This window comes from Fukomys damarensis, unplaced genomic scaffold, assembly GCF_012274545.1.
Source record: "Fukomys damarensis isolate Sample0158 unplaced genomic scaffold, DMR_v1.0_HiC HiC_scaffold_3, whole genome shotgun sequence".
Lineage (NCBI taxonomy): Eukaryota > Metazoa > Chordata > Mammalia > Rodentia > Bathyergidae > Fukomys > Fukomys damarensis.
In genome coordinates, this window is record NW_022900915.1 from 8,253,835 (window position 1) to 8,279,344 (window position 25,510).

Sequence of the window (25,510 nt, forward strand, 5' to 3'; positions counted from 1 at the left end):
GGGCGCAGGGGTCAGCCTCTTGGCTGGGTGGGGGGGCGGGGGATGTGCCCGCCTCTCCGCGGCTCTCCCGTGTACAGAGGAAGGCAAGCTGCACAGTCTGGGGGTGCTTGCCGTGCCCGGAGTCGGATGTAAGGCATGTTTGTGGGTACCGATGTGCCAAGCCAGCCAGGTATGTGTGCGTAAGGTTGATGGGACAACAAGCACACATGACCTGTGCACAACGGATTCCTGGAAAGCCCGTGTTAAATGAAGGGTTTTCCCACCCAGCTGGGTGCAAGCTGGAATCCCTTTCTAGTTTCACTTAGCTAGCTCCGGTGACAGAGTTCTCCACCTCGCAGGTAACCCTTCCTGACTTCAGACGCCTGCAGCCACTGTACAGAGTGGCCAACTTCTTCCTGTGAGCACATCCCCTTTCCGCCTGCCCTTTCCAGCTCCTCTCAGGAGCAAGGGCACTGGTACAGGAGGGGTTAATGTGCGCTCATCTGTGTGAGCCACTGCCGTTGGGCAGAGGGGAGGGGCGATCAGCAAGTTGGGGGACACCACTGCTGCAGGGCCTGCCAGCATGAAGAGTGCAGAGGCTCGGTCCTTTGATAAAGTTGCCCAGCTCCAGAGCTCTCTTTGCACCTCTGATGACTGATGGGAGAAAGGTGCAAGAGTGGGGAGATAGAAGGCTGCTAGATGGCCCCGCCTAGGCTTCTGAGGGATTCCAGGCTGGATCAAGAGCCGACGTGCAGTTTGGAGGTGGAATGGATACCAGTGCCCTGGTTGGCTCCTGCTGGAGCAGCAGGAGTGCTGGGAGAGGGGCCCTGTAGACAAGTGTGTGAGGGTTGGGTGTGTGTGCAGCAGTGTGCATTCTGAGGAGGGCGTTAGTGTTGGTTGCTGTTAAGGACTTTTGAGGGAGTTGATTGTGTTGTATAAGGACGGACTCTAGGGTATGCTCGTGTGCATCAGAGCAGTGTGTAGACACTAGTGTGTGAACACCCGGAAGAAGTGCTTGTGTATAAATGCAAGGAGGTGCACCTGTGTCGGTGTGCGAGAAGTGCTGTTGGCTAGGTTGCATGGGAGTCGGGATGCGTCACGGTGTGGGCACACATATGGCAGGTCAGATCCGTGTGCAAGTCAGTAGGCACAGTGTGTGGGGCCTCGGGAGCACAAGGATGCGCGATGAGATATGGACACGACGGTGTTCTTGTGCAGTCTAGCTGTGCTCATGTGTGTGAGGACTGGGGGCAGGCACACAGGGAGGTGTGTGTGTGTGTGCGTGTGTGGCCTGGGCTCATGGGCTCATGTTGGTATGTGGGTGTTGCAGGCATGCGTGAGCTTGTGCTGGTGTCTGCATACATGGGGGAAGTGGGCTTATGGCTGTGTATAAACAGTTGCCCGCACACACACGCACTCACTCTTGCACACCCAGCCTGCCATGACACATACAGACACATGCCAGCTCCCTGTGCACACATAAGCACTTGTGCTGACTTCCTGCCTCTTGGAGTGTCTTTGTGCTGGAGTGGGCAGGAACCCAATGTTTGGGTTGTTCTGGAGAACAAGGCTGCCCCCTAAACTCTAGCTGGGCCCTCCCTCCGGCTGGTTTCCAGTGTCTACCCAGAGTCCAAGAGCTCTGATTAGCCTGGAGCTGCCTTTCAGGGAAGGACCCAGGCTGGGCTGTACTGAGGCTGTGTCACAGAATACAGCGAGATGGAGTTGGGATGGGATTCAAGTGCTCCAAGTGAAAACAAAAGTGCTCTTTTGCCCTGAGAAGAGATGGAGCATCACCAAGTCTCGGCTTTGTGCGGTGACTTGGCTGAGAGATGCTCTATGAGCCTTCTTAGCCCCTCTGCCTGCTTGGGCTCTCAGAGGGCTCAGGCCAGGGCCAGGATTCCAGGGGAGAGGGAACCCTGGCGTGGCTGTGATAGAAAACTGAGGGTGGCAGGCATGACCAGGCCCTGTCTAATCAATTTCAGACCTCTTCCTTCCAGAACTACCATTTTTCTTAACCTTTTTAGGTCACATATCCCTCCGGGACTCTGTTGAAAGTCAAAACTGACATTTCCCAGAAAAATGCACAAACCTACAAAATGCTGCGTGCAATGTCAGGAGCTTGCAGGACCTCAGGCAGGCAGGGCCAGGGCCTGTGGGGAAGGATGCTTGTGTAGGAGAGAAAGGGCCGAGGTGGCCAGGCTGCCTGCCTGAGGTCTGTTTTACAAAGGCCGAGGCACATCACAGAGGAAGCTGCCAGTGCCTCTTTGCACACCAGTATCTGCTGGAGCCTCCGGTGGATCCGGGGGTGGGGTAGGGGCTGTGGTGCCACACGCTTAGTTCTGTGGCATTGGGCAGTCTGTGACATACTGCTCCCATCTGCAGCCTGGGGACCAACAAGGGCCATGAGGATTAAATGAGATAGTGTGTGTGCAGACACAGTCCCAAGCCTGGTGTGCCTTGGGCTTCAGAGAAGGCATCGCTGCTGGGGTGGTAGCTGCTGTCCTCAAGGGCTGGGCAGGACTGAGGCAGGGGGATGGGCTGTCTGTGAAGATGTTTACCTTTTGTCTGGAGTTGTCCAGGGAAGGGTGGTGGACCTGATCAAGGCTCCCTGGGGCTGGCTGATAGGGGAAAGCAATGAGCATATCTGCAGGGTCCACTTACCCATTGATGCCCCCTGCCCCTCTCCACGGGGTACTGCAGTTGCTGCCCAGAACCTGAGCCCCTTCTAAAGCCCACTCCAGATAACCAACAAGGCACCTGCAGGAGGAAGCTAGGTTGGCTCTAAAACGGGACACCAGGGCCTTTGGGCCTCTTAGCAGGATCCTGGGCCACCCAGCCGGGGAGGAGGCCAAATGCCTCTGCTGAGCTTCCTCGGGCCCTGCCTGGTGAGGCCTGGCTTGTCACTGCGGGCTTTCAAGAAGTTCAGAGAACTGGCCATGGGTGTCCGAGCTGCCCGTGCCATCTGGGCCCTCAGTCGGGGTTTCTGGAGCTTTCAGAGGCCGCCAGACTGAGGCCCCCAGTGAAACGGATGAGTCCAGGACAGCTGAGAACTTGACTGCAGTCCCTCCAGGGGTAGGTAGGACTGTCTCTTCTAGACCCAAGCCGAGCTCCCTCCTCTGCTCCTTGTCCGCATCCTTCTCCCACCCTGGGATGACACCTATGAGCACAGAAACTAGCTTGGCACCCGCTCCGGGAGAGGCCAGAGCTCGTAGGGTGCTTAGCCTTCTCCGGAGTCCAGAATCTCTGAGAAAGGCAGACGTGATAGAGTGACAGGTGGAGGTGCACGGAAAGCGCAGAGGGCCCAGGGAAAGACCAGGCGGGGGAGGTGGAGGAGCAGGAGCAGGACTTTGAGGTTCCCGGGCTTGCATTCCACCCTGGAGGCAGAGGTGAGAGAGGCAGAGAATCACCCTGAAGCCTGGGTGATCACTGGGCTGTACAGAAAGAGCCTCTGAAAGAGATTTCACTTGAGAAATGAAGAAGGAGGGAAGAGTGCTCAAACCCAGTCTTTTCTCTCCAGAAACAGGAATCTGAAATTGATTCAGGTGGTGCCAGGAGTGGGGTGGGGTGGGTGTGGGTGGCCAGCAAGGCTGGCAGAGGGAGGAGAGGGCTGGGTCCTAGCTGAGTCCCCTCAGACCCCACAGCCTTGTGCTGCTCAGCAGGCTGCAAGGTGGCCCAGAGGCTGGGGGCCAGGGTTGTCTCTTGGACTGAAGATCTCACACTTACAGAAGACGCTTAGCCGTGCCACCCTTCCCTGGCAGAGCTGTCAGGAGAATAGGCAGTGTCACTGTGGAGGGAGACAACACCAGCGTACCAGCCCCCCCCAGCTGGGTGACAGCCTCTTTCCTTCGTTACCTCTCCATCTACAGCACTCTGGGCAGGTATTGCCCCAGCCATTAGCCAGGCTTAGAGGGAGGCCAGCTGGGTGGAGAGGTAGAGGCGTGGCTCGTGGGAAGGCGTCTAGGTCTCGGGCACCCAGAGTGGAGTGGGAAGGTTTCTGAAGGGGCTCTCTGGGTGCTGTGCCTGGGGAACACCCCGCTTCTTGCTCCCGAGCTGTTACTTTCTGATCATGCTTCTGCCTTGTGTTTACTGGGACACTCTGGGTGAATCACCTGTCTATTGGATGCCTCAACTTTACCCTCTGTAAAACAGAGATCCCGTCTCTGGAGATGCCTGAGGTGCCCCATTAGGGGTGCTGGCCTCGGCAGCTTCCCTCTGTGGAAGGGTCCACGGGAATCTCGGACTCCCAGACCTTCAGGACTAGGAGGAGCGCTGAGAAGTCTGTTCACTGCACACATGGGAGCAGTGCCCAGAGGGAAGCGATTCCTCCAAGGTCACAGTGAGAGACAGAGGCAGGATCAGGGCTAGGCGGCAAAACTATGTGGGGACGGAGTCCAAAGGACGGGAAATTAGGAAGCACAGGGCGACAGTGCAGGGATAGGAGGGAGGACGGCCTTCCTCGCGCTCCCTCTGAGCCAGCAGAGCGGCAGGCACATGTTCTGGTGCATGCCGCAGCCCTCCGCCCCCGCACTGCCACCCCCACATAGGCTGAGACTCTGACACTCTGCCTGCCTCCCTCCACAGTGCATGGTGACACTGCTGTCAGCAGCCCTGCGGTGCGGGGCCTCGGGCCCCTGCTTGGGGCAAGGGCAGCCCCTCACGATGCAGTGCCTGTATTCAGTGCTAATACACACAGCGGGGCACCTCTCGCAAGCTCATGGGGGTCCCACACCCGGACCTCTCAACAGAGCACGGAGCACAAGTCCACTCCCTGTGCAAGGACAGGAACACGATGCTAGCTGGGCTCTGGCCTCTCTGCCCGTCTTTTCTCTTTCAATCTCAGGCTCTCCGCTTGTCTCTCTCCATCCGGCTCCTCTAGCTCTGTCTCTCTTTCCCTCTTTTTGAACATGGCCCTCTGTCTCGTCACACCCTGTCCTGTGTGCATGCAGCCTGTGGCCTATCCTCCACCCCAGGAGACCCACCCCGCTTTCTAGGTCCCCATGGGAGCAGCTATCTGCCTGGGCATCAGTGGGGCTAGAAGCCCAGTGGGACTTTGTGCTGGAGAAAGTTGAAGTCTTTCAGTATGCAGGCTCACGGAGAAGAAGGAAAACATTTATTGCCCATGTAGATATTCAACAAGTCATTCCTGGGCTGAGCTCCACATGCAGCACATGTAAAACATTTCGACTCTGCCCTCATGTGGTTCACGGACTGGTACAAAGCCAACATTAATTCAGCTGCTTCAGAAACTATTATTTAATTGCAACTGGATAAAGGCTGCGAACGCAAACACGGAACTGTAAATTGCAGAAAGACTTTAGCTAGCTGGAGTGAGGGACGTATCAAGGAGGGCTCGCCTGAGGAGGTGACACTGGAGCTCTGGAGGCTGAACAAGAGTCAGCCAGAGGGAAGAGAGTGGGAGAGTGTTTCTGAGCATGGAAACCACCAGGCAAAAGCTCTGAGGTACGTATTTTAGTGAAACACATTATCTGGACTCTCACTGTCCTCCGGCCTGCACTGCCTTACCCCCAACTTCCAGATACTAATTAGGCCCTAGAAAGAGATACTAAAAGCCTGTGTAGAAGAGGGGCCAGGCAGAATGGTGAAGGTCTGGAAGCAAAATCAAGCGAGAGCACCCTGGGGGGGGCTTCAGAAAGGAGAAGAATCCCTTTGGGGTGATGGCCTCATCCTCCTGGGCTACAGGGATGGCCTAGGGTCCGACACCCCTGAGGCAGAGCAGCCAAATGCACAAGGTGAGGGAGGCCTATTTTACCTCTGCACCAAGAAGAACTTTCAGATGGCCAGACTTGCTTTTCTGTCCCATCGTGGGCTGCAGCTCAATTCTCAGGTAGCAGAAAGGCAAATTCACAGTTCCCAGCTTTCCTCTGCCAGCACCTCTGCCCTCACCTGTAAGGTGCTTGATGCAAAATGAAGAGAGACAGGTATAGGCCAGGGTCTCCTCAGTTCCATTCAGGGACCCTGAGCAGACAGCACTCTGCTGTTTCACGGAGGAGACATTAAGGCCAGGGAGGACAGGGCTTGCCCTTGGCCACACAAGCCAGTGACATAATTGGGCCTTAGTCTTGTTGCTTTCCAGTGCTGGGCTTTCCCACCTTGAGCCTCTCTCTGATACTGAGACCTCTGAAAAGTCCTGGGGTATTGTAGTGGACAGAGTAGGATGGGAAGAAGGGACCTTTCCCATGTCCCCTGTTTTGCTGTGCTCAGGTCCCACCTCTTAGGAACCGGACACTTTTCTATTTTTCCTTGTTTCATTTTTATTACCCATTTAACAGAGCCCGTGCACAGTCCAAACAAGGAATATGTTGGAACTTCTGTTGGTTCGACGTTCCCTGCAGAAAACAGAATCTTCTGGTTCCCAGGCCTTCTGTGTCCCCCACGAGACTTCTGCTGGGTTTGCTGGGGCGGGGGGTACAGGACAGCTTGTTCCTGCAGCATCTTCTGGAGTCTGGGGGTGGATGGTGAAGCCGCAGTGGGCAGGCGCTGTGTTGGTACCAGGTCTCAGGATTTTCTGGTAGCTCTGTGAGCAGAGCTGCTGCGATGAGCCAGGGAGAGGGTGGGAAAACTGAGCAGAGGGCAGAGTGGGCCAGGCAGCCATCGGAGGCTGGGAAGATGTTTTCACCGCTGGGATCCACATAGCTGTGTGCGCCTTTTTGTCTTTTTAATTAAGAAAGGATGCTATTGCTTAAAAAGAAAGAACAATAGAACTGAAGAGAGGGCTCGAATGTTACTTATCAATAGCTGATTTTCCAGATGGGTAAGCTGAGGCCCCTGAAGAGAAAGATTTGCTTAAGGGTTACAACGCTGGGTGTTGAGGAAACACCAGTATGGGATTTCTCTTGTTTCTGAATGAACCTGGTCCCAGCTTTTTAACTGTTTTGGGAGCTAGGACCCCTCATGAGATCCCACGTGAGGTGCTCACGGCCACTCTCCCCGAGATACCCAACACACAGAATGCTATGGATTTTCCCCAGGTCTCCCCTCCTCAAAGAGCAGCTGTCGGTCCTCTCTGGTCCCAGAGGACGAGGTATTGGAAAAGCAAATCCTCTGAGTTAGGCATTCTGGGTCAGAGTCGGTCTGTTTCTTCATCTATGGATGGGAGGGTGGACTTGCACGGTGCAGCAGTGCTGAGCATCAGTTTCTAATGCAGCCACCTGTGGTCCGTACTCTAACGTAACAGGCAGCACTGCTCTGGTGGCCAAACCTGGTTCTCTCCCCTCCCCCAGATGTTCTGTGCTGGGCTCCATGCTCTGGGCAATCAGATAAACTGGCTTGAGTTATGAGTCACTTGCTACCAAGAGGTTTAGGAGCTGAGGCTGTCCGGGCAGTAAGTCTGCCTGCATTGGACCAGGGACCCTCTGAGATCACCCTTCTCAGAGAGGCGGCGTGCTCGAGTGTTGTGCCAGGGTGGGGAAGTCTGGCGAACAGACTGGGGACGCCTGTAGCATCCAGGCGAGAGAATGAGTAGCTCCTAGTGTAGGACTAGAATTCTGAAGATAGAGGAAGGGTTATGGATTTAGATTTCAACTTAAGGTGATGGTCAGTGACTTTAACCATTTGTGGAGTCACAGACTCCGTTGTGAAGATGACGAATACACATCCTTTGCCCAGAACGTATGCAGAATCATTTCAATAAAATTTTAAGTGGGCTCACGAAGGCCTAGAGCTTCCTCAGAGATCTTAGCCTAGGGGACGGAGGTGAAAGTGGTAAGAGGCCTGGTGGAGAGAGAACAGACAGCAGCAAGGCAGGAGGGCACAGTGGGGCAGTGAAGGCCCTGTCAGCGAGGGCGGAGGATGCCAGCCAGGGTGCAGTGACCCACACAAAGCAAGGACGGGCGGGATGTCCCCTGGTGTGCAGCGGCATCGGGCCGAGGGTACCTGTGGGGGTCGTGAGGTGGGGAGGTGGTGGGTGGCTGAGCCTGGCACAAACATTTCTGCCACGGAGCCCTGGGGGGTGGCAACCAGATTGCAGTGGGTTCATGGCATGTGGGAGGTGGGAAGGAGCAGCGGATGTGGGGCATTTGTTTTGGAAGTTTGGCAGCAAAGAGAAAGGGAAGAAGGAAGCAGCCCTGGCTGCTGGGTCGAAAGAAATGTTCCTGGTTGTCTGATTTTTTGTGTGGGGGCGTGGGGCGGGGCTTTGGAGGAAGCAGCCAATGAAAGGCAGACCAGAGGAGTGCGGGGAGCCCCGAGAATCAGACCTGAAGGATCCAGACTGCAGGCAGAGTTCCGAGCGCGCCGTCTCCGAAGGCCCCCATGCATAGCATATTTCTGTCTGCAGAGACCCACAGGCCCCTCCTCGACTTTGAGCGACTCGGGTGAAGGAGGAGAAGTCTCCCTTAGAGGAAGGCGGCAGTGCCCTGTCTCAGGTTGCAGGACCACTCACAGATGGGCCTGGGAGGAAGTAGGGCCGGGCTCCCGACTCCTCTCTTTCAAATGGGGAAACTGAGACTTGGTGGGACAGGCAAGCCGGTGGCCAGCAGGGTGAGGACTCAGTTCTTCTGACTCCCCATCTAGTGGCTTTGGTGCTGTGTCTAGCCGCCACGTCTGCATGTCAGGACGCTGCAGGCCGGAGAAGGTGATGGGTCTCTAGTGGCTGGCAACCAGCTACCCCAGGATGCTGTGCCTGCCAGGCAGCCGGAGAGCAATTTCCCAGCGTGAACCCCGCTGCTCACAGCCCATTAGCATGCTCCCACGTTCACAGCCAGTGGCCCCCCAGGCTCTGCCCTGCTCTGTCTGTGCAACCCAGGGCCAGGCGGCTCAACCCTGGCCAGCAGCTTCTCCCTCCTCACTGAGGCCCCCACAGTTCTCACTGGCTCACTTCTTCCTTGAGGTTGGCAAGCAAGGTCCATTTTGTTTCTGATAACGCTAGCTGTTCTCCTCTGTATGTAATGGTGTCTATACCAGGCTTTGTTTCTTGGGTATTTACTGTACTCCAGGGACTATGCTAAACTCACTGTCCACTTTATTATTGCATTGAATCACCAAAGTCCCTGCGCAGGGAGGGTACTCTTGTTGCTCACATATGTTGGGCCAGCAAACAGGCGGTCCGAGATGAAATAACTTGCTAGTAAGGGCTGAAGTCCAGTTGGGCTGGACCTGCCCTACTTAGACTGTCACTTAGATTGCCACTTATGGCTGCTTAGGGAAATCAAATTAAAATTCTGTTCTGCAGCGCCACATGTCAAGTGCACTCCAGCCTCATTAGCTAGTGGCTGCCATGCTGGACAACACGGGACATTTCCATCGTGGAAAGCTCTATCCCACAGTGTTGGGCTACAGCATTGAAGCTGGAAAGACCCTTCTGCAGCTGAACCTCACCCTCACCTCACTTCCCACATTGCTGATGAAGAAACTCAGGCCCAGCCCTGCTGGAGACCTTCCACACTGCTGAGACCTGAGATGCAGCCCCTCCGACTTGCCTGACTGCATCCCTACATCCTGTGGTCCTCTTACTCACATGGACACACACTTCACATCCTGGGTGACATGAGCCTGCGCTGTCACACCTACAGCCTAGGCCCAGCTGTTGAGAAACACCTGCAGCCAGGCAGAGACCCCTCCCCTTGTGCTCAGGGACACGCCCTTTCCTCCAGAACCCAGGAACACTTTCACAGGCACTCCCGGGACCCCTCAGAGGGTCTGCATCCTCAGGCCTCTCCTGTTCTTGGGGCCACCCCCTCCCTGTACCTCTGCCTGCCCCACCTTGGCCTCCTTGCCTTCTCCCTGCACTGTGCTGTTCACCAGATCTTTCCCGCCCACCCACCTGCTGGCCACTGCTCAGCTCAGGCCAGGGAAGAGTGGGCCAGCTCTAGCGCTTGCCAAGACTGCTGGTCTGCGGCCACTAGCGCACACACGACGAGAATACAGAAATGTGCTTTTTTAAAACGAAGGATGGACTTGCTGCCTGCATTCTGATTTTTGTTCCACAACTCTCCTCTGCCCTTACCTCCCTGGTCCCTGCTAAGGCAGGGAGCCTCTCTCTGAGACTGCATGGGCAGAAAGAGGGGCTCCCTGGCCCAGCCCCTTCCTCACCTCCTAATCCTGCTGCTTCCTGTACTCTGTGTCTAGGGTCTTGAGCTGAGGGTTCTTTCCTTGTCTCCCAGTAAGCCCTGGGCGCAAGTGGTGCTGTTGTTGCCCTCTTATGGGAGGAAACAGGGAGGTGAAGAGCCAAGTTCAGCTTCATGCAGTCAGTTTGGGGTAAGCTAGGGTGGGACCACAGATCTTTGTGACTGCAGAGCCCTGGCTGCTGATGACCACACATTCCAGGCTTCAGTGGAGGCAGGAGAAAAAATTGTGACTGACATAAATTCTCTTCCCGTGCTCACTGGGCCTCTTTGCTGAGGCCTCAGTTTCTCTTTGTGAATAGGAGCTCAGAATTCAGTGTTCATAGGATTGCTGAGTGAGCAGCTCCAGAAAAAGCCCTGGATGGGCGGAGCTCTGAAGTGACTTTGGGAGGTGCCTCTCTCGGAGCGCCCGAGCAGCAGCCTGGGGTATGACTGCCCCAGCACAAAACACCTCAGCTCAAGCACAGAAGATGTCTTTCTGGGGCTTGGCAGTGTCCGTGCAGTCACCCTTCCTGTGGTCTGGGCCCCTGCCCTGGTGAGGGAGCTCTGATGTGCACCAAAACTTACGAGGAGCAGTAGAACAAGTGCGGCTTCTCCTGTTTCACAGGCAGGCGTCTTGGCCCCAGCTCCCTAGGACAAAGCCCAGGTCCATAGGGCCCATCAGGCCTCCCACTACAGAGCCCAAATGGTGGCTTCCACCAGTGCCAGTCCCGGGAGGAGGAGGGGTGTGTAGCAGGACTTCCCCAGAAGGCAGACAGGGCCGGGCTGAGCCAGCAGGGAATCATCTAGAGAAGGGATTAAATTGAAAACATAGATTTCTGGGGCCCACATCTAGGCATTTTGATTAGTAGGTCTGGATGGGGCCTTGGAATCCGTATTTTCAAGATATCCCCCAGGTAATTCTATAGCAGCCAGTTTGATGACCACTGATCTAAAGTCTTTACCTAGAACAGTCTTGTTTTTCTAATGGAGAATTATACCCATTTTCCCCTCCCTCCCTCTGTCTAATTAGCACGTATTAACTGAACTCCAGCTCTGGACCAAGCATGGGCTAATGCTGCTGAGTGAGACAAAGCCCAGCCCTGCCCTCAGATGCTCACAGCCTCCTCCTCTCCTGCTCTCTTCTCCGTGAAGTACTCAGAACCCTGCTAGATGTGGCCAATTAAATATTTTCTCTCCCAGGGCTCTGGAGAGCCATGGCCTCTGGTTGGGCGGGGCCCATCCCCCTGCCTATGCAAAGGGGCAGGTGTTTGACACAGGTTGTGCCCTACCACCCTGCCCCCGATACCCCTGACAAAAAAATCCACTTTCCTGTCTTATTTCAGTTCCTCTCTCTGTTACTCAAATACACCTCCTGCAAGTAACACCAAAGAGGCCCTATTGGTAACAGATACTAGGTCCCTGGTACTAGAGGCACAGAGAAGAAAGTAAAAATCCGGGCCCCCAGAAACTCCCCAGCAGGGAGAGAGAAACAGGATGTTGATGAGCAGCCACCATCCTGGGCCTGATGGAGATTGTGATATTTGGTCTTGTGCCTCATTCTTGACACAGAGCTCTTAAAACCTTTATAATTTCCTAAATGGTCAGGGCTGCCTAGAGCATCTTTTGTTCCCGTATTTGGTTGGCCTCCAGTTCCTGACACAGAGGTCCTAATTCCCTAGGAGTTTCCTAGGTGATAGTGTATCTTGTTCTGACGGAACAAGGAGATGGGAGGTGGGCTCTTAGATGGGGCCTGGTCACCAAAAAGACTAAGCCATGATTAGAAGCTTCGAGTGTTCAGCCCCACACCCCATTCTCAGGGAGATGGGAGGGCTGGGAGTGAAGTTCAGTTGACCATGCCTACATGATGAAATCTCGATAAGGATCTCAAAAGTATGGCATCTGGAGAAGTGGGTCGGCGAGCACACTCATCCGCAGGAAGCAGGAGGGTGGCACATCCCAGCTCCAGAGGGACAAAGACTCCTGTGCTCAGGATACTTCCAGGCCTTGACCTAGGTACCACTTTATCTGGCTGTTCATCTAAATCTTTAATCACATCCTTTATTGTATAATAAACCAGCAAATATGTAGGCAGATGTTTTCTTGAGTTCTGTTAGTTATCATGGCAAGTTCTCAAACTTGAGGAAGGAACTTCCAATCGCTAGCCATGTTAGACAGAAATGTGGGTAACTGGGGGAGCCACTATTTGAAGTTGGTGTGTGAAGTAAGGGGACAGTCTTTCAGGGTGGAGCCCTTGACCTGTGGGTCTGCACTCAGAGTAGGTGGTATTGCAATTGAGTGGTAGGATACAAAACTGATGTCCAGAGAGCAGAATTGCTTGGTTTGAAAGAAGCTGCCCAGGTTTGGTGGCCCAGATGCATTATGGATGATTAAAGGAAAATGAGTTTTTCTTATACAGAGGTCTCTGGGAGCATAGAGAAGGTGCCATGTTGCAGGGGCAGCATCTTGGGAGGTGACTGGGGTCTCGTTGCTTTCCTCCTGGTGGTGAACAGGTAAAGCTGCACGTCCCAGGGAGGACCATTGCTGTGGGAGGCCCTGCCTCAGTTTTCATATGAATTCTGGCCTCCAGTTTTCCTGTGAGGTTATATTTCATGGTCTCTATCCCTCATCTCCTCCATCCTTTTATACAGGTTCCCAGCTGCTCACTTCCTGTCCCCCGGGGGGGTAGAGTCAGTGACAACACGCCCCAGGTTATATATACAACAGGCACCTGTGCCAGCCTGCAGCTTCTTTGGTGCCTGGCAGTGACCTCTCTGAGTCTGAGCTCAGAGTCTATGTTGTGATATGGCCACGTCATGAACCTGGGTAGGGTGTGGCACACAGGAGGTGAGTTTGAGGCTCATTGGTGTGGAAGTCAAGAACACAGGAGTGCAAATCTCTGAGTCCTAGATGCAGTTGTGCCTGTAACTGGCTGTGAAACCTTGAGCTATCTACACTGAGCTACAATGGAGAGCCTTGAACCAACTCCAGACATAAGCAATCAGAACTGAGCTTCAGCAAGAAGTCCAGATGATTCCCATGAACATTACTATTTGGGAAGCCTACCCAGGTGCCTTTCTTCTTGCTGTAAGCACTACTGGTTGGGGTAGTAATGCTGATGACTATGATGTTGGTTCTCTTAGGAGTTACCTCTGTCATACAAAGAGTTGGACCAGACAGCCTTGGTGGAACGAAATCAAAATGACAATGCAGCCCCAGAGCGAGTCTCAGACTGGCTTTGTTTGGCTTCATGCTCAAAGTCTTTTGGAATAAGGCACCAGTATTTAAAAATAGGGAAATTTCTCATCAACACTTAGACTTCTAGCTTTGCTTGAAAATTTGAATGAGTGGGAATAAGCCCCATTCCACCTGATAACAGTGTTTCCCCTGCTGAACTCAGACTCACAGGCTCACCCCGAGTTTTGTAGTCACAAGTACTGTGAGGATAAGTGGCCCAGGAGGGTCTTAAAATACCCAAAAAGATGCTCGGGCTCTTAATACTACAATTAACAGCTAAATCTACACCAAGTAGTCATTTTCTACCTCCAACTAACAAATATAAAAGTTTGATAACGCACTGTCAACAAAGGGCAGAGGAAAAAGGTCCTTTCTCACACTAGTGGGAAAGTAAGTTGTTATAGCCACTAAGATGCAAAATCTTATCCATCAAAATTGCCAAATAACATCTACTCCTTGACCAAAATCCCCAGTGCTAGGAATTTATCCTGTAGACCTGTGCAGGCATGTGAGATGTAAGTCCAGTGCACACATGCAAGTTTAGTCATTGAAGCACTGTTTGTAATAGCTACAGACTGGAACTAACCTGATTGCCCTTCAATAGGGGACTGGCTAGGTGGAGCATGGGCCAGCCACACAGTTGTATATTATGTAATAAAGTGTTTTACGTTATGATACGACAAAGGACTTCTGAAAATATATTATTAACTGAAAAAAGCAGGTAGAGAACAGCGTGCAAAGATCAGTGTCATTTGCATGGGGGATACAGTATCTGGGCAGAGATACAAGGACTGGACAGCAGTGGCCTTCTCTGGGGAGGGGACCGAGGAGGCCAGGGTACAGGGGTAGGAGGGGGTCTTTCAGCTGTCTACACCTTTGAGTCTTTTGAACTTTGAGCCATGTTGATGCATTATCTACTCAGAGTTAAAAAGCCAAAGCTTTTTGGAGACCAAGAGTCTGGTGTTCTGACATTACAGAGCTCCAATGCTTTACAATTTAGTAAGCCTAACTTTTGACAAGTCAGAAGTTCATCTTGCCTGAGGCTAAGCTTGTAGATCTGTCTCTGAGTCTCTCCAGCCCCATTGTCCTGAGTTGGCCACAGCAGACCCTGTGAGCCTGGGCAACTCCAAAGGAGGGTTCCTGCCTTATCCTAGCAAAGCTGCATGAACGCTGGCATCTCCAAGGATGCAGCCTTGGGGTCTCCCTTATTTCATCACCTTCTCTGTCCTCCCAGGGGGGCCTTCTCGGTCGTGCGCAGGTGTGTGAAGGTGCTGGCTGGCCAGGAGTATGCTGCCAAGATCATCAACACCAAGAAGCTCTCAGCCAGAGGTAGGTACCTGGCCCGGGTGTGCCCACAGCCAGGTGCTCCTTCCCTTCTGCCTCTGGGTTTAAAACCAGGACCTGAGTTCGTGCCCCTGGGTGATGCTGATGGTGGGTTAGTGGCCCTTCTTCCTGAGGGTGTCCTGAGAAGAGACCTGTCGGGGAATCTGGAGTGGAGGCCACAGCCTCTCAAAGACTGGGCAAACTCTCTGCTTTCCACCATGTGGGGCCAAGGTGCCAGGTGGGACTTCTTTTCCCCGCCCTTCTGCCATGCATGCTCGGGTCTCAGCTGCAGACTCTGCACTTTCCACGCCCTGCGTGAATGCCTGGCCTGGCTCCTGTCATGCCTGGCCCTCATGCAACCTTCGGGTCTCAGCTCAGTGTCTCTGACCCCCTGATCCGAGGAGGTCTTCCATCTTCTCTGTTTCCTTCCTGGCTTGCCCTTGCCCTTGCCATATATGATTTGCTGGTTGGCTCCTTTATTTAACATTTGTGTCCCTCTCGACTAAGTTGAAGCAAGAGGGCGGGTTCCATCTGTGGCTCTGTTCTCAGCGTGTGGGACAGAGCCCTCACCAGGTGCTCAGAGAGTGTTCCGTGAACTCTCGGGGTGCTCCTCTTTGACAACAGCAGAGCCATCTCCAGTCCCTAAACAGGCAGTCTGGAGCATGACTTGGGTTTTGGAAACAATACCCAGTGAAGTCTAATTTGCAGAGACGGTGGTCCTAGGACCTCATGAGTGGTTCCCGACCCACAGTGTCAGCGTCTCTGGGAGAATGTTAAAAATGCAGAGGACTGGGCCCCTCCCCAGACCTAAAAAAGCAAGTCTGCATTTTATCAAGATGCTGACTCGAGTCAAATGGGCGTTAAAGTTTGGGAAGGCTGCTCGTAGGACCTCTTGCCACCGGCGCGTGAAGGACGGTAATGGTGCTGAGCACAGCAGTGTGTTATCTTCAAAGATGCCATTGAGACAGTGTATCAGCTGCCTTTGGGGCAGTGAGGTGAGGGAGAACTCTTCTGGGTGAAGGGGAGACATCGTGTGTGGGGCAGGCATGGTGTTCAGGTGTTCAACCGCGGTGGGCCCTGCAGGTGTGGGGGCTCAGGGGCTCCGGCATGCACTGGTACAGGATGTGCCTGCTGGTCCCCACAGGCCTCTCAGCAAGTCCCGTGGTGGACTGTGCTCTGCTGCCTTTCACCTCTTGGGCTCAGTGTGGCTGGGAGCACAGCATTTCCTCCTGGTGTCCTGGAGGGAGAAGAGGCTGTGACGGGGGAGGCTGGGGAAGTGGCACATCCAGTGTGAAAAGGCCAGACCTGTGGAAGGTCCAGAGCCACAGCCAGCAGCGCGAGCCACGCTGGGGAGGGAGACACTGCCTCCTGTCCACAGGCTGGGATTGGCCTTGTCACTGCTGTGTGACTAGTGGCGATCTGGTGCTAGTCTGTACTTTGGGTCTCTAGTGATCATGGGACATGTCCCAGTCCCGAAGATACAGCAGGACCAGTCATGACTTGGCGGATAATAAGTTGAGGGTGACCAAGAGCAAGGTCAGGAGTAGAAATTTCCCTGAATGTGCAAGATCTTGGGCCAGTTCACCACCGTTTCAGGGGTACATCTACAAACGCATGCAAGCACATTCACACACATGTGCATGCACACACACACACACACACACACACACGCACAACTGGGCAGGAGACAGGTGCGTAGCAGACTGGAAAGGCCATTGCTTCTGTTTGGGAGGGAGACTCAGCGTTCCGGGGACCTCGTGGTTCTCTGGGAGAAGGTGCCCAGGCCTGCACGAGTGTGTGGGGTGGTGGTGGGAAGGCTATTGGAACATTCCCGAAGAAGCCTGCCAACTGCTAGCAGCACTTTTCCCCAGCAGGCGAGGAGGAGGGGAGCCTCTTTCAGCAGGTCTCTTTGTTTGCCACTCATGGAGCCTCCAGGGGGGCTTAATGCAGACTATTTGGCAACATGCTCTAAACTTCTCCTGATGGCACTCTTGGGTGACTTCCAGCAGCTCCCAGCAGGGGCTGTGCCCACCCAGGTCATCTGTCCACCCCTCCCAGGGAGCTGTAGCTTCTCTGTTGCCACCCTGCCCGTCCTCTTTTAGAAAGTGATTCTCAAACCCAGGAGATACTTTTATGTGCATTTTAAAATTAGTTTTTTTTAAATACTCATCTTTCAAAGAAACCATCAAAAAGTGGAATGAAAAGTCAAAAATTTCGCTTATTCCAATCTCTGCCAAATCCTCACAGGGGTCTTTTAAAAAAATGCAGCTGCCTGTGTCGCATGCCTGAGGGTTGGATTGCATCTGGGAGGCTCCAGCGCTGTCACAATCGCAAGACTGATCCCCACCAGGTCCCATGCCCTGGGTCTCTCCAGTTGGTGTGGCTGGAGCACTGGGCACAGGAGGTGGTTGCGACTGACCGGCCTAGGAACTGCAACCCCCTCAGACTCCCGGCTTCACCCACATGCAGGGGGACCCCTTCCCAGGCTCCCAAGCTGCCAGTCTCCAGGTGCTGGGTGGGAAGCGTGGCAGGGTTCATCCGGGCTGCACCTGAGCCCCTCCAGGTCCCTGCCGGGAAGGCCTCTGCCCATCCTCCTCCACACACAATGCCTTGCCTGGCATCGTGGTCCTCAGGGTTCTTTCTCCAACCTCCCGAGACCAGGAGCCCCTTTGATCCTGCGGATGAAGGGGACATTTCCTGTTCCCAGACGTGAGGACTCTTCCCGCCCCTGGCTCCTGAGCCTCCTGCCAGGAACCTGTGCCTGCTGCCTGCCGGAGCCCATGTCATCTGAAGCCAGAGTCTGCCAGTCTTCGATGGCAGTGCCTCCCAGCCCCAGCCTGCACTGCCCTGCTGGGACCTCACCCCCAAGAGCCCACCAGCTAACGTCCACACCCTGAGGGTGACCAGACCACAAGAAGGGTAAAAGCTCCCAAGACATCATCAGGGGCCCTGGAGACTGCACTCCCAGGTGTCCAGCAGGAACGGGGGGTGGGAATTTCCCTGAGGCCGCTCTCCATCCTGGGACTTGCTGAGCTGGAGGGACTGAGTCATCAACTAACGAATTATTAGAATAGAAGGCATAGGGTGCAGTCATTGTAGACATGGGTTGAAATCCCACACTGCCATTTGTTTGTGTTGAGCTTTAGATGAGCTGCTTAGGGCTTCTGTGCTAGGTCCTGAGAGTGTGGCAATGACTCACAGGCAAGGTCTCGTTCTCAACATGCATATTTTCTAAGAAATGAAACCACAAAGAGCATTAGACACATAAATAAACTGGGTAATTTCAAGTAGTGGTGAGTATGGTAAAGAAAACAGAACAAGGTAGTAGAGAAGTGATGGAGAGACTCTCTTAGAAAAGTAGCCAGGGAAGCTCTCCAACAGGAAACATTGTGCTGAGACCTGCCCGATGAGGCAGCAGCCAGGCACAGGCACAGTATGTGCGAAGGCCCTGAGGTGGGGAGAAGCAGGATATCCCTAAGGCCAGAAAGGAGGCTGCAGTCTCTGGAGTTTCATGGCTGAGATGAGGGAGGATGCAGCAAGGTCTTGGGGATGAGATTGGATTTATAGTAAGTACATCAGAAAGCTCTTGGAGAGTTCAGTGCCAGGGAGTAACAAGATTTAATTTATGTTTTAAAAAGAGCTCCTTGACTGCCACAGACAATTGGCTGGGGTGGGGAGTGGGGGAAGATTCTGGGACTGGAGGGGTTCATAGTTCAGAATTTGATTTTGATAAAGGGACTACCCTTTTATCCCTGGCCTATCTACATTAAACAGCAAGACCTCTACGTCAACATGGTCCCTATATGTCTTGACATTCTCTGTACATTAGAAAATGAAAACAATGTAACAGGATTATAAAAATATCATATAATATATATGTGCTTACATCCAACAAATAAATGTTTTTAACAACAGTTACAATGCAGGGTAACTGTACTCTGCACAAGATGATTATAGGACTTGTATTTCCCAGCATTTCTGGTAGGGAGGTCTGGTCACCAGGCACTGGTTTAAAGTTGTGTGACCAAGAGTTTTTTTCTTTTGGTTCCCTTTCGTGGAATTTTGCTCCTGAGTAACCTGACATGGAGAAAACATCAAAATTCTAGATTTGGAGCCCCACCCTCTGAATGTGTAGATTGGGCTGAAGGCCCCCATCCCCTCTGATAGGCCTGGCCTTGACCTAGCTGGTTTCAGGGCACAGGGTGCATATGGAGGAGAGGGTCCAGTCTTGCTGAGCCCGCTGAGGGCCCCGAGGCACCTCTAGGAGAGGATATCCTCCTTTAACCGGGACCCAGGATCCCCTGCCCTGGAGTCTTGGAGGGAGGGAGCCAGGAGGGTACCCCTGCTTGGCCCCGCTCTTCCCTGCCTGCAGCTGGCCTACCACTGGGGCGCTGAGTCTGTGGAAATAGAACTGGATTTAATTGCTTTGCTTATGGCAAAGCCACATTTCAGCATCGATCCCAACTTCTGCGGCCCCTGGAGGACAATCTAGTCTACTAGTTTGTTCTAGTAGGAGGGGCAGGGGAAAGGAGAGCTGATTGCTCTGGGACAAGGGCTGAGACTTTCTCCATCTGTATCACCTCCCGACTGTCTGTAGTCTTCCAGTGACCAAAGTTCTAGTCCTGGCTCAGCCTCAGAGCATCTGTGCGAGTTCCCATCTGTGGGCCCCGGTCTCCCCGAAGGGAGACGAGGCGGGTGGAGGTGGTTACCAGTCTGGCCGTGGAGAACAGATAGCACAGGGTTGTGGCTGCCTCTGGAGCCTGGCTGCTGGGAGAAAGCCGGCTCCACGCTCGGCTCGCGTGGCTGTGACTTGGGCCGGGGGCCTGCCTCTCTGCGTCTGTCAAACCTCTCCTCGGCTGGGGTATGGGAAAGGAGAGCTGATTGCTCTGGGACAAGGGCTGAGACTTTCTCCATCTGTATCACCTCCCGACTGTCTGTAGTCTTCCAGTGACCAAAGTTCTAGTCCTGGCTCAGCCTCAGAGCATCTGTGCGAGTTCCCATCTGTGGGCCCCGGTCTCCCCGAAGGGAGACGAGGCGGGTGGAGGTGGTTACCAGTCTGGCCGTGGAGAACAGATAGCACAGGGTTGTGGCTGCCTCTGGAGCCTGGCTGCTGGGAGAAAGCCGGCTCCACGCTCGGCTCGCGTGGCTGTGACTTGGGCCGGGTGCCTGCCTCTCTGCGTCTGTCAAACCTCTCCTGAAGGCTGCGGTAAGGACTGGAAGGCCTCCAAAGCACCCTGCCTGGGGCCTGACACGCAGTCAGTATGGGCCAGGCATCCCTCATCTGAAATCCAAAATGCTCCCAAGCTCCTGACTTTGCGAGTTTTGAGGGAAGCTCTGTTTCATGCACAAAACTATTAACAATGTTGGATAAAATTACCTTCAGGCTATGAGTATAAATTGTATATGAAACACAAGTGAATTGTGTGGTTGAACTGGAATCATATCACTAAGATATCTCATTATATCTGTGCAAATATTCAAACTCTGAAAAACTCTGAAACACACTTCTGGTCCCAAGCTTTTCAGAGAAAGGATAATCAAAGGATGCTGTACTCTACACTTGCTGGTAGTTTCCCTTTAACTGTTTTGTTTTTAAAATTAAGGCATTAGCTACTGAACTGTGAGAAAAGCCCAGCAAAGGGAGCTGGGAAATGCGTCTTCAATTCCAAGCCTGCCACCACGGAGCCCTTGTGAAATGGGGAGAGCAGGGCTCGCAGCTCAGAGGTGTTGGGGCACCGAGTGTGTTGTGGGTTGTGGGTCTGATCATTCCCAGCAGCCCAAGAGTTGGAGACCACGGCACAGATGGTGAAGGAGGCCACTCTCCAGGGTGGTGGGGAGATCCAGAGGTCTTGTCTGAGGTCCTGGAAGCAGAGGTGACCAAGCTGGGCCACCCCTTAGGCCGTCTCAAGTGCGTTCCACCCTACAGGCTCCCTGGGGGCCGCGCCGGTCCCAGAGTTCTCTGAAAGGGACGTAGCCAGCCCCTGGAGAGGACAGCACTCCCTTGGGAAGTCCATTCATTCAGTCATCTCTTCTTTCATCCAGCTGTTTCTTGAGTACCTACTGTCTGCCAGGCAGCTGGGAAGGTGCCAGCAGTTCTGCAGGGACCTTGCCCTCGAGGATGTGGACTTCCACGAGCCAGAGGAGCCCAGGAGCACAGAGGAGGCCCGCCGGGCTGCCGAGGGGTGGGAATGAGTCACAGCTGGGAGGTCGAGCTGTGTTCCACACTGAGACCGAGGGCCCCAGTGTGCGTGTGGATCAGTGAAACTTGTGGCTGGAGTGGAGGCCTGGAGGAGGCACAGCAGGGCCCAGAGAGCAGGGTCCCAGCGGGGGCCTCGTCACATGGGAAGAGCCCGGAGAAGCGCCTGGAAACTGAGGCTGAAGGAGGGGAGGGCTCACTTGAGCCTTTGAAGCCTGGGCCTCCCTGCTTCCCCGCGTCCTGCCGCCTGCCCTGAGCCCAGAGGCCTTGGCCTTCAGCCTCCCTGGGAGGTAGAGGCCGTGAGGAGGTCCAGGGAGGCTGTCGGTGGCTCCTCGCCTGGGTCTCTCCTGAGTGCTTGTGTTTCAGATCATCAGAAGCTGGAGCGTGAGGCCCGCATCTGCCGCCTGCTGAAGCACCCCAACATCGGTGAGGCTGGGGCTCAGAGCGTGTCAGGGTACCCTGCTGGTCCTGGTGTGGGTTGTGGGTAGGGGGCTCTCCTCTTTGAGGTGGGAGGCAGTAGCGAGGAGAAGGGAGAGTCTCCCGTGGGTTCCACATTCCTCAGAGACCAGCCTGTTTCGGGGGAAGGTGAATGGAGGCCCTTCTTCCCATCCCACACTGCCAGCTGCCTCCTTCAGAAAAGCTGTTTCAGGAGAACGCCCGGAGCTCACAGAGAGATGAAAATAGGCCAGAGGGAAAGCTTGGCCTTGATCTGTGTGGCCCACTCCAGACCTGCTCTATGTCGAGCCAGCCACTATCAGGACGCAGCTCAGGCCCTGCCCAGGCTTAGGCCTACCGTAGGCTGTGTGGGACCGCAGCCCAGGGTGGGAGGGGACAGAGCCAGGATGGCAGGACCCTGGGGGCCCTCAGGAAGCACCCTTCACTGCTGGACCCTCCGAGTCATCCTGAGTTGTGAGGGGTGGATTCCGTTTGTAGTTCTGCAGGGAATGACTGTGTGACCTTGGGCAGGAGCACTCCCTTCTGAGCCAGTTTCCCCCACCTTCACTTGGATGGGGCTGTCTGGACCAGTGCTTGTCTTTTTCTAATCAACCGGGTATTTTGCAGGAAGGCAGCTTCTGATCCCAGTGGTCTGGGGTGGAGCCCGAGGTTGTGCAGTTGTCACAGCTTCTGTCTCATAGAGCAGGGTCTGTCTCCATGCTGTCTGAAGACGGTGGCCAACTCTGGCAGCTGCCCCTCCTTCTCCCAGGGAGAGGAGGATCTCCATGCCAGGGGGCCCAAGGGTTAATCCTCCTGCAGGAGAAGCCGCTCTGCTGCTATTTATACCTAGAAGGCCCCTGCCCCCCCTGCTCACAGCAGCCTGAGGAGCAGGAGTGAGGAGAGGGGGCCAGCTGGAGCAGAGAGGAGGCAGCGAGGCTCTGGCTACAGGAGGACCTGGCCGGACCCTGCCTGGCCTGCTGTCTTCCTTTCTGGCCAGCAGGGCTTCCCCACCCACCTGTGTGAGGGAGGGTCGGGGTGATCTCTGCCTGGGAACCTCCTGGTTCTTACTAAGGCTATCAGCTCTGGAGGAAGGAGGCACAGGGCCTGCGTGCGTGCGTGCGTGTGTGTGTGTGTGTGTGTGTTTCTCTCTGTGTGTGCATGTGCTTGTGCTCATGTGTGTTGCTGCACAGTCACAGCTGTCTCAGGTCAGTACTGCTTCTTCTCCTTGTGTTTCCCTCTCCCTCCTGTTCTCAGTTGTAATGAGAGCAGTAAGTTATGGGCTCTGGGGCTGACAGAATACAGCTCAAATCTTGGGTTTGTTGCTTAAATGCTGTGTGACCCTGGACACGCTGCTTAACCTCTCTGAAGCTCAATTTTATCTGGAGAATGGAAATTATATCTGCCTCACAGGATGGGGTGATTAGGTAGAGCACAGCATAAGGACAGGTGTCGGGCCAGTGCTTTACTGTCAAAGCTGTCCCTTTCCCTGTTCCGTACCTTCCCTTGGACCCTGTAAAATCGTCCCTACCCTGAGCCTTCAAGATTGTTGGTCATGGGTGGAGACCAAGGTAACATGCTGCTGAGAGAATGGCTTTTGTGCTCAGACACACTGGGTGTCAATCTCAGCCCCGGTGTCTGAGGGTGGGCAGACCAGGAGCCTCTCTGAACCTCAGTGCTCTCCTCCGTGACACCGGAGTTGAAGCTCTGTCTTTTCTGATGATTCTGATTGCAGCGTGGCTTCTCAGGGCTTCTCACACTCAAGGCAGGGAAATTAAGACCACCTCCAGCCCAAGTGGTCAGGAAGGGCCTGCCCCCCCCCCTCACGCCCTGAGTCCACGTGGCAGAAGACAGGGAGAAAAACTGTCTTTTTGATGTCCCTACTTTGACACAGTAACACTACAAGTTTATTGCAATTGGTGAGGAGCCCGGCTTCATGAGGGGTCTTCCTGTAAACTTCCCCTGGAGGACTAACCTCTGATGATGCTGTTTCCATGTGATCTGCAAGCCTTGGGCCGTCTCGTATACACCTATGCGCTCAGCCCAACTCAGATTCCTTAGAAGCAGAGCCAGAGACAGGCATCGGAGAGCTGTGAGCAGCTGTCCTGGTGGCTGGGGAGGGACCTCCGCAGGGCCCTGACGGAGGATTACTGGGCCCTGTGAACCAAAAGTGCAGTTTTACAAGTATGTATGTTTAAGACGCTAAGCCTTATTTGAGAGGCACTAAAAATTAAAATAGATGAACAGACAGAGGAATGGGTAGAAATGCAGTAAGGCAGTCATAGAACACTCACGATAGAGTTGGAGTAACAGTGTATGGCTGCTCTTCATAGGTTTCTAAGAAAGTGTTGATAAATACAGTGGGATTGTGCTATATGTACTCCTAAGGTCTACTTAAGCATCTTTCAATTATTATTCACCTGTATGTATCACCATCTAAGAAAGTCTTACAGTTTTAATTTCAATCAGTGCCCATCATCTCTGGTGCTCATCTCTTGTCTCCGGAGTCACCTTCTTGGGGTATTTGACACCTGCCTTTCAGCCCACTCTGCACATTTTATTCACTAATATGAGAACCATAAACAATTTGGGGGACTCACCACTGAATCGGGGACACAAGCACAGAGCAAAAGTTCAATGTTACTAAGGATTACAGGGAAAAAATGAGTCTCGTCCATGTCCTTGCTCCCCAACTCCCTCCCCAAAGTCACCCCAATGCCCACTTCTCTATTCTTCCAGAGAGATTTGTGCCATTTCCAAGCTTAAATGCATCCTTAAAAAAAAAAAAGGACTATGCATACTGTTTTGCACTTTGCCTTTTCACCAAACAACCTAATTTACAGATGATTCCAACCGGTGGATCCATAACTGCTACATTATTTTAACAGCTGTGTAATTTCCCACTGGGGGGCGGGATCGTAGCTCTCTGGGCCAGCCCCGCTCTGTGGACATTTTTCGGTTGTGGCACAGGGAGGGATGTGAGCCGGTCCTCTGACAACTTGCCCTTGGCGGACGGACGAGGTGAGAGCCCTCAGAGTCAGTCTCAGGCCCCAGGCACTGCTTCCCAAAAGCTCACAGGTAATTTTGGGAGCTCTGGATTCCTGGGAGCTTGGTCTCTGTTCTTGGTAAATGAGGTGTGAAGAGATGACTGGCTTCTTAGCAGCCAGAGCTCTCCAGATGGCTGCCTCTCCCACCTCCAGCCTTCAAGGCTTTATTAGCTGCTCAGGCCTGGAGGCAGAACAGGGCTATAGGCACTGAGTAAGCACTGACTGTATGCGAAGGCTGCAAGTGCAACAATGTCATTCTCGTGGTCCAGGTGAGGAAAGAGGCTCAGAAAGGCTTAGCAACCTGCCTTGTGCCCAGGTCACACAGCCAGTTTGCTGCAGAGACTGGAGCTATAGGCTCTGGCTGGCCAGCAACAAAACTGTGGGTTGCAGAGAAGGGACCACACTGGAATCTGTAGTCCTTAAGCACTGATCTCTTTCAGTAATGCCTGGGATCTGGGAGCGCTTGATGTAGTGAGCCCTTGTGCCTGAGTTTGTCAAAGCACCTGGCGCCAAGCATGTGCGCTGTGACTGAGAGATTGGGATACTGACTACGGAGGAGTCAGAGGGACAGTGGGGGTGGGAGCGGGGCGTCCAGGTGTAACCAGCTGCCTGGCCTCCCACAGTCCGCCTCCACGACAGCATCTCCGAGGAGGGACATCATTACCTGATCTTCGACCTGTGAGTCCGGCCCCGCCCTGGGATGTGCCAAGGGTGCGGGGGTGTCTGGGAGGGAAGATCTCACTGGGCCCCCGGCTTCTGGGTCCCAAATGTCTCCAGGCTGGGCTGTGCTCCTGCATCTGGTCCAGAGTTCCCTGAAGACGTATGACATGCGCAGGCCACCCAAGCTGAACAAGCTGCTCTTCCTGCTAACACGCCACACCCTTCTGACCGGCCTCATAGATGCCCTTCTTTACTGTTTGTGGCCAGTGGTGCTGATTCGCCACTCATACAGGGGGATGAAGTTTCCTTTTGGAACCTGTTTAATTTGTTTGCAGGAATGAGTGCTGGGGGAACCACCAACCACCTAGGTGGAACCACCTAGGCAGATAGCGGGACTGGTGACAGTGACAACACTGGTCTCATCTGGGGTGTTGAAAATGAGGAGCATGCGTGTCGGGACAGCAGAGTATTAAAAAAACCTCTGCTCCTTCCGCTTGATTTTTCTGTGAACCCAAAGCTACTCTAAAGAAAGGGAGAGAGAGAGAGAGAGAGAGAGAGAGAGAGAGAGAGAGAGAGAG

The 25,510-nt window shown here is 54.0% G+C and overlaps 1 protein-coding gene across 2 annotated transcripts in view; it reads left to right on the forward strand.

Moving 5' to 3' along the window:
* Camk2a (calcium/calmodulin dependent protein kinase II alpha) overlaps positions 1-25,510 on the forward strand; it is a 58,255-nt gene that overhangs the window by 294 nt on the left and 32,451 nt on the right. For both annotated transcript variants that reach the window (XM_033766612.1, XM_010627176.3), the window contains exons 2-4: positions 14,509-14,603; positions 21,160-21,219; positions 24,896-24,950. In XM_033766612.1, coding sequence (XP_033622503.1) covers positions 14,509-14,603; positions 21,160-21,219; positions 24,896-24,950 — 210 coding nt within the window. The remainder of the gene's footprint in view (positions 1-14,508; positions 14,604-21,159; positions 21,220-24,895; positions 24,951-25,510) is intronic.